The sequence below is a fragment of the Dunckerocampus dactyliophorus genome, chromosome 20, assembly GCF_027744805.1.
Source record: "Dunckerocampus dactyliophorus isolate RoL2022-P2 chromosome 20, RoL_Ddac_1.1, whole genome shotgun sequence".
Lineage (NCBI taxonomy): Eukaryota > Metazoa > Chordata > Actinopteri > Syngnathiformes > Syngnathidae > Dunckerocampus > Dunckerocampus dactyliophorus.
Genome location: NC_072838.1, coordinates 18,413,798 through 18,422,720, shown reverse-complemented (window position 1 = coordinate 18,422,720; position 8,923 = coordinate 18,413,798). Strand labels below are relative to the sequence as shown.

The following is an 8,923-nucleotide window of genomic DNA, read 5'->3' as shown; positions in this document are numbered from 1 at the left end:
CAAGTGGCGGTCGTTCATGAGAACCTCTCTCTCTCTTTCCCTCTACTGTTTGTGATAGTTTGCGTAGCAGGGGTGTAAAGTTACACTGCTGTCCAATTAAGGGCTTTACGGGCAGTGTGTGAACAGCAGCGGGGTCTTAGATAACATTAATGTTTGCGCAGGTCACCGCACACTTGCAGGCGGATCTATTGCACATGCTATTATTAAGAGCTAGGGCGCAAATGTGTTGTAAAACAACTATGTGTACACACGATGCAGTTATTGTGTGTACTTAGCATTACAACTAGCTTGAAGCGTGTTTATAAGTTTATATTTATCTAATGAAACATCTTTTAAAAAGTTACATAGTTGTTTAATGTTAATTTGTATACATTAGGTTGGTATTTTACAGAGAAATGTGAATGGATTTAGCAAAAAATGTTGGCAGTCCTAAATTTGACACCCACGTGCTCGCCTGTTTACACTCGTACGCACTGACGTCACATCACAAGCCACGCCCCCACGCCGCCAACCGAATGGCAGCGCTGCACTAACAAGAAGGGGAGAAGAGACCAGGAAGAGTTTACCGCATTTTGTGGCGCTCAAAGACGTCTGGTTTGAACAAATTACCACCGGAATCCACTCCCCGGACGCACTAATGGAGGATGCAGAGACAGGTAATCCACCACTTTCAGCCTTCTATTGTCTTTTTGGTACTATTTTTAAAAAATACAACTTTAGCCACACGTGCGCTAGACCAACCGAGTTTACTCGCGCGATAGTTTATTTTTATTTAGCTAGCTCAAACTGCGCTAAATCTGCCCCAAAAAATGTATTTTGAAGTCGACAGTGTTGACAGAATGGCTGAAAACGTGCCAGCACAGACACGGAAGCAGATGTAAAGGAGGAAATCATAAGTCCAAACAACTGGGTTAGAACACAACATGAACGTGGCTGTTGCGTTTGCCTTTGTCTAAGCAAACTTTCTTGCGCTCGATATTAGAGGTTAGGAGCGGGCAAACAGGCTGGCATGTCTCCAGCTTGTTTGAAGCCAGAGCAGCAAGTGAACAAAGCGCAGGTATGCTTCCTACCTGAGTGGCGGCTGTTTTGCTGCATGGCTTTGCAGCCTTCATTTCCTGAAGGCAACATGTGCAGCGTACGTGTTGCTACATTGTGCGAGTCAGTGCTACAAAGTGTGTGTGTGTGTGTGTGTGTGTGTGTGTGTGTGTGTGTGAGGTCAACACACAAATAACGCCTTCAATCAGGTTTAGGGGTGACGCATCATTAAGAAAAAGCGTCTTTCTTGCTGCATTTCATTGTTTTGTAGCTAATGCAGAGTGTGAGCGGTCATAAAGTGGCCTCCCTTACAGACTTTGAGTCCATTTTTTGTACATTCTGCAAGGAAGCGTCCCTTTGCATGACTTGGATTGGCATCGCTTGCTGTTTGGGGGAGCAGACGTCAGGCCGGATGAGATTGATCATGAGCGCTCGTTTTTGTCTTATTAGATTTCCACTGAGACTCCCAGCGATGCTTTCAAGCCGCTGAAGAGAAACAGCAGTGCAACAGCATCACGTGATCAAACTCTGGATCCTTTACTGTATTGCTAATCTAGCAGGGGTGTTTTGTGCCTCCAGCTGGTGTCAGGCCAACAAAACGGCACCTAAAAACGCGGGACGTGTGGGACGCGCTCACATACGAGCACGGCGCCCCTCCTGTCCCGTGATTCTGGTTTCGGGCCGTCGTCATGTGACAGGCGCTGCTGCAAACATTAGGCTAACTGATGTGATGCTGCACTTCATCAGGCCGGGCTCAAACGGCCGTTTGTTCCAGCGTGAGTGTTGACCTGACGTTAGCTTCCTCTGGTGGAACTGCTGGCTTATTTGGTCCGTCTTCTTCTTCCTGCTCCGTCCAGTGTGGGAGGAGCCAGCAGCTCCATTGGACTTTTAATTCATGTCCACATTTTCAATTCAAATCACGTTTTATTTCATTTGCGACTCTTGTGTCGGTATACAACGTTGGTATCGTTGTAAGACAAAAAGAGATACAAGGCTGGTTTGAAGCGAATGGAGCGAGGTTCCACCGGGCTGGCTAACGTGACAATTGTCTTTGGGGTTATGACGTATTTTGAACTGCCGTCATTCCAACAGCGGCTAATTGTGACTCATTCTTGGGTGCCGATTGTTTTGGTGGTCGTCTACGAGGATGCATGGTGGTGTCTTGGTGACGTCTCACTCTCACTGTGCCCCTGATTGGAGTTAGCAAGTTAGCACCTTCCAGCATCCTGTTTGTTTACGTCCTTGAGAGCAGCTGGCATATTATTAGGGATGCCTTTGCAGCCGCGCACGCACGCACGCACGTACGCACGCACGCACGCACGCACGCACGCACACTGTCTTGCCTCTGGCATCCCACCCCCTCCCCCTCCATTCCGGATGACTAGCATTCCCGCCGCTCCAAGATGGACAGGCCCGGGCCGGATTAGCGCTTGGCTGTAATCTGGGACACTGCAGATTACACTTTTCATTCCATCGCTGAGCGGGGCGGGTCATGTGAGCGGGGGCCATCTCCTGGATGGATGGATGGGAGGGTGGGAAGCAGGAGCAGGCAATGTTCCACGTTGGCGTTGGAAAGGATGGACTGAAGGAGGAGCGGGAAGTCCAACAAGGACGTCACATGCGTGCCATCAGCGGGGGTCGTTAGGAGACGAGCGCTCGGAGAACATGGAGGCTCTGGAAGAGTACCGCTCGCCCTTCGACTTCGAGCAAGGCGTCAACGCCAGCTACCTGTACCTGTCCCCCGCCTGCAGCGACACGCCGCCCAGCTCGCCGGCCCCCCTGAGCCGAGGTAAAACGTCGACAGGTCGGTTGTGGAAGTAGAAGTAGAAGTAGAAGAAGAAGAATGCGTGGTTTGTGGTCTCATATTCACGTCCGCTCATTCTGCGGCTGCAGCTCGTCGCTCGACGTTTGCGTGGCGCCAACTCACGGAAGTCATGTGCCAAACTTCTGCCTTTTAGACTTGAAACTTCTCCTTTTTGTGCCGTCTCGCATGAAATGCGGTTGATCTGAAACGGAGTGGGGGTGTTGGAATGGTGGGGGAGGAGGGGTGACTGGAATTTAGGACGTCATGGTCGGATCCTTCATGGAGATCAAGCAGTTTGGGAGCTTTGCCTGCCGCCATTTTGTGACCACGTGCCTCACGATAGCGCCTGCGATGGCGCAAATGGAATCTTCCACTTGGTAGCGAGCGTGTGGAGCTGCTGAGGTGGCGTCTTCCGCGACAGCAGCCCCAACAATGCCCCCGCAAACTTATTTTGTAGACTTTGCTTCATTTTCCCTGAAGCTGTAGAAGCTAAACGTGACTCGATATCACCCCCAGTGGGCCCAAGTGGTATTACAAGATAAAACAAGCCTCGCCCACCGATGTCCTCCACTCGACACGCAAACGTTCCTGAATTCATGGATGTCAGTTTCTGGACACGCCCTTTGATCTGTCTGTCAGTAGGGGGTGGGACGTGAAGATGAAGATGAAGATGAAGATGTCTGCTGCGGACGTTAGCGTCTTCCACTATCTGGTCTTTTCCTGACTACACTGCGGGAACTCCACACCAGATCAGGCGAGCGGCACGGATTCTTTGAAATAAACCAGTGCCGACAGCTGCTAGCAAGCCAAGCTAGCCGGCTAACAGCTGACGTTCAAAGCAGTTGCCTAGCAACAGTGCCGAACAAAACAGCAAAACGATACCAGTCCTGGAAGGATGCGGAGGATTTGATACCAGACGGAGCCTTGTTGTTTACTTGGAGATGACAAACACCAGATGTTGTTTTGCGCCTTGAGGGAGGAGACGACGGCGCTCCAGGACGCTAGCTCTACGAGACATGCTAACACAGATTGGAAATGCACGATCGCAGAACGACAGCCTCAAGAAGCAGAAAATGGAGCACTCTGCAAGGATACCGAGGCACTACGAGATGATATCAAGGTACTACAGAATGATACTGCGGGATGATAACGCTCCCTTGCGCGCCGCTCCTGAGGAAGAGAAAGAAGCAACGGAAAATATCATTCAGCAAATGGAAAGTGAATTATCTCTGCAGGCGCGTTTGGATGAGTTTGCTTCATCTAGCGGGCCGACGGCGCCACCCGTGGGCCGCGTTCCACCCCGCAATCAAGTGTGCATGATGATGATGATGATGATGATGATGTTTTCTTTTCTGTTGACCTTTTAGGTCACCAGCAGCAGCATCTTCTGCATCCTGTGGCCGAGGTGGGACAGGACGCGGCCATGACGGTGGGCCCCCCGTCGCCTCCCCTCGCCATGACGGAGGAGGAGCGCCAGGATCTACAAATAGAACTGCTGAAGGTGAGTCACCTAGCTAGCGGAACCGTACTGCTGTGTGTGTAGCGTAGCTACGACACAGACTGCTGCAAATCAATGGAGTGCGGTTCCCCAAGGTGGCTAACGTCAGTGTGTCCATCTGTACTGTAGCACCAGTGGAAGACAAAGTCACCCTGTACAGTATGTGTGGCTGAAAGGGAACGGAGTGAGGTTCCACAGGCTGGCTAATGTTAGTTCATCGATCGTGGGAGATTAGATACTGTAAATCTCACTGTGGTGTCAGTGTGAGACACACATGAAATAGTTTAATCATGTAGTAACCATATACAGAAAGCGGAGTGAGGTTCCACTGGCTGGCTAACATTAGCATTAGCAAAAGCCAAAATGAAATGTTGTGTCAGATCATTATTTATAATGCTGTATATATCTACAATACACCCTGCTTTAAAGTGGATGGAGTGAGGTTCCCCCAGGCTGGCTAACAACAGTGTCTGCACATTTTGTGTAAGGCTATTATTATATAACTATTAAAATACTCTGTGTTTACATTACAGCTTGGTTTAAAGTGAATGGAGTGAGGTTCCCCATGTTGGCAAAGTTAGCACATAAACAAAACGGACCAATATTAATGAGCTATTGAAATGTACAGTATGTATCTACAATAGAACGCAGCCTGGTGTAAAGTGGATAGAACGAGGTTCCCTGTGTTGGAAAAGTTAGCGCTCTCGCTTTACATTCACATAACTTAAAAATCCAAAACGGTGCTAATTTAGTTTTTTTCTTGCACCTGTCTTGTGCGTTAATGAGTGTGAGGAGGGTTAGCTCGGAGCTTCAGGTACAAGTGCGGCCTGTTAGCATACTAGAGTCCTCCAGCAGACGTGGAAGTGCAAGAAAACCACACTTTGTTGACTGTTTATTTTTGGAAGGTTCATAGCAACCAGCTAGCATCACACTGCCACGCTGGCGCATGCTAACGTAGCGTTTCGTCACTGACGGCGTGTCCAGGTGGAGGACGAGATCCAGACGCTGTCCCAGGTGCTGGCGGCCAAGGAGAGACAGCTGGCCGACATCAAGAGGAAGCTGGGAGTGACGCCTCTCAACGAGCTCAAGCACAACTTCACCAAGACCTGGCAGGAGGTCACCACCTCCTCGGCGTACGTACCCGGCGTGCGGGGGCGGGGGCGGGGGAGTTGAAGCCGGTGTCGGCCAATCAGACGTGGAGGATTTTCAAAGTTCACCGTCTTTGGCTGGTCTCTTTCTCTCTCAGCTACAAGAGGACGTCCGAGACGCTGTCGCACGCCGGCCTCAAGGCCACGGCGGCCTTCTCCAACGTGGGCTCGGCCATCAGCCGCAAGCTGGAGGACGTCAGGTGAGCTGCCCCGCCCCTTCCCGAAAGCACTTCACTCAATCACTCCCTGAGAGGCGGCGCTCGTCTCCTAGCGTGTTCGCACTCAGCAACCATTAGCAAGCTAGTTAGCGCACATGTTGTTACCCCCCCTCTGCCACCCACATCAATGCCCTATACACCCCCCTCTACATTTACCCCCCCAAAACAGCCCCCCTCGCTAAGTGAAGCTCTGTCTCGTCCCTCGTGTGTGGATTAGCAAGATGCTAACAAGATTACGAGCCTCCTCAATGCTGCCGATTGCTTAGAAATGCAACCTTGTGCATGAGTGGCTGGGGGGTGCAATCGGGGTCAAAGTGTGTGCGAGGGGTTCTCAAAATGAGATTGTGCCCCCCTCCCCCCTTTTAAAGTACAAAGGATAAGCACACTCACTCACAATCAGGCTTAATAGGATGTAGCAGCACCAACACCGCTCTATCGTGTGTGTGTGTGTGTGTGTGTGTGTAGTAAAAGTGTACCTATGATGCTGCAACAACCGCTAATCTCCCCCCCCCCACTCCCCACTCTGTGTTGTTAATGCTGCGGACTAGCAAGCGCTCCTTGCAGCACTCTGCTAGCATGCCTGTTATGAGGTAAGGTAACATCCATTTATTTGCTATACTTTTTATACATACAGTATATGTTCAAAACATTTTTTGTTTTTTCTAAGTTTTTTTTTTTTTAGTATGGATATCATTTTAAAAGGCTTCACAAAGATGACAAAAAATGCTGACGCTTTAAATATTTTTAAATTTTGCTGTCATGTATATTTTTTTGTATACATTTTTTCATTAAAAAATATGTTTTTGATTTTTTTAAAGTATTGATGATATAATTTAGATGACAATTTTAAAACGCTTGTGGCAAAAAATGCTAACACTTAAAATGTTTTGGGAATTTTGCAGCAAAAAGGCCGTACAAACAAAAATAACAAAAAAAGGTGTACATTTTTAAATATGTATATACAGTATCTTGCATTCCATTTTTAAAAGTGGTTTTAATATTTTTTTGGGGTATGTATGATGTACTGTAATTTAGATTATAATTTTAAAAGGCTCCACAAAGATGACAAAAAATGCTAAAGCTTAAATGTTTTTAGAAAAATAGAATTCTAGAAATGTTGTTAAAATCTCACCTGCAGGCCAGTGACTGGCTACTCACTTTTTTTTTTTGGACAGGAACGCCCCGTCTTTCAAGTCCTTCGGGGAGAAAGTGGAGACATGGAAGGTAAAAAGAAGAAAAATGATGGCGCATCCTATCTAACACGCACTTTATCTGTCTTCCTGTATATGCTGGCGGGTGATGTATTTATTTAACAATATCTTTATTAATTTAGAGCATGATGAGTCCGTCAGCGTCTAGCGGCGATGTCATCGGCGAGCAAGAGAGCGGCGCTCCCTCCAGGGAGCCTGAACAGGAGGACATGCCCTCCCAGGAAACGCCGATGCACTGAGGCCGAACCCCCTAAACATTGTCACTGTTTGCCCTTTTCATGTGCCAGCCTCCTTCTGTTGGGAACTAAATGACTTCACTTTTAGTGTTGTCACTTTGAGGCCAATCACTTTAATTTAAAGTCGTCTTAACACTGTGGGTTCTTGTTTTTGTCGTTACAAAGCTACCACACCTTTATTTCCTGCTAAGTATAGTTACATTCCACTGTGCGCGCGCGCGCACACACACACACACACACACACACACACAGCTATAGTCAAGGTTGGGCCATGTGTGTGTCCAAAGTCAATATTTGTCCAGCATTGTTGGCAGAGCTGCTGCTGCTGTGTTACAAACTACACACGCTTTCATTCATGTGTCAAATACGAAGTTAAAGTAGAAGTGGAAAATAAAAGTAAAAATGTAATCTTTCTTCAGTGCATTTAAAGTTGTTTTTTTTTTTTTTTTTAATAAATGTGTTATTGCTGAAAAATATATATTAAAGTGCTTAATGAACCCCCCAGACAGTTCTGTTTAACTATTAAAAATACATAATAATAAAATTATATATATTATATTTAAGAACGTTTAAGTTGTATTTTTTTATTTAAATAATTTTTTAATTTTAGAATTTAAATTTTTTTGTAATTTGTGCCCACGTAACTTTTAATAACAAAAAACTTTAGGTGCAGTTCCCAATTTGAACACAAGAGGGCGACAGAACAAAAACTGCTCCGAAGACAAGCCTGACAACCTCCGGATAAGTCATGTCAAAATAAAAGTATAGATATCCGGTACATCGGCAAAACCTCGTCATTAAAAGTATGACCACAATTATTTGTTATAAAACTGAGTTTCTGACTAGTATTCCACGTAGTATATAATGTAAGGTTTTGTTCGCTGGTCTATAGTGACGACGTCAGAGAAAACGACAGAAAAAAAGACAAAGCAGACACAAGTTTTAACAAAGAGCTGCCAACAAAACAACCCCCCTCCCCAAAAAAAGTCTTTATTTCGTTAAAATCTCCAGAATTGTGTGTTGTCACGTCTGGAGTTAAAAAAAAAAGTTGTACAAACAACAACAACAACAGCACCAGAACGCAAGTGTCAGTAAACACGTTTTACGACAAGGAAGGATGGCATTTTCTACGCGCACACACACACACACACACACACACACACAAATAAAAATACAGGATTTAACAGTCAATTTTCATGGAATATTCTCCAAAGATGATTATTCGACGTGATAAGGTGGTGGAAGGCCATAAAAATAAAACCCCTTGGTGCGATAGAGTAGTATTTGCAATAAAACATCCATCATATATACTTCTATATACACTGTATATATTGCAAGTGCTTTAAAGTGGAGACTTGGATTTTTTTAAAACCCTTTTCCCATCTGTATTTAGCCATTTTTTGTAACTGGTGGTTTTGTTATCACCGTTAGCGGCATGTTTTGACGCTAAGCTAGGCTAAGCTAAGAGACGGCTCTTTGGCGAATCAACTTTCGTTCGATGTTTGGTGAAAAAAGAAAAAAAAAACTGCTGGCCCTAGTGGTCATGTTCTTGCCACGAAAAATATATACTACGGTATATAATCACAAATAAATGCCAAACATGATTAGCTACTTTACAAGAAACTAGCATGCTAGTAACTGCTCCATAGCTTCTTACCTTTGCATTTAAAGATACGGTACAAAACAAAAGGAGGACGCCGACAGACACAATTTGTGACCTACTCTTTCCCAAAATTCAACCTTCAACCTCATCAGCCCGCCTAGTTTGCGCTC

The 8,923-nt window shown here is 46.1% G+C and overlaps 1 protein-coding gene across 4 annotated transcripts; it reads left to right on the top strand.

Annotated features, from left to right (window-relative positions):
- The first annotated feature begins 490 nt into the window (after positions 1-490).
- tpd52 (tumor protein D52) lies at positions 491-7,599 on the top strand. 4 transcript variants are annotated; one of them, XM_054762960.1, is made up of 7 exons: positions 491-656; positions 4,207-4,340; positions 5,322-5,470; positions 5,584-5,685; positions 6,252-6,293; positions 6,879-6,927; positions 7,037-7,599. In XM_054762960.1, exons 1-7 carry the CDS (start codon positions 638-640, stop codon positions 7,151-7,153), a joined length of 612 nt encoding a protein of 203 aa, XP_054618935.1. In that variant the 5' UTR covers positions 491-637; the 3' UTR covers positions 7,154-7,599. The 4 variants fall into 4 exon arrangements, with proteins under 4 accessions (XP_054618935.1, XP_054618933.1, XP_054618931.1 ...); XM_054762956.1 differs by lacking the exon at positions 491-656 and adding an exon at positions 2,568-2,824; XM_054762957.1 differs by lacking the exons at positions 491-656; positions 6,252-6,293 and adding an exon at positions 2,569-2,824.
- Positions 7,600-8,923: the final 1,324 nt, after the last annotated feature.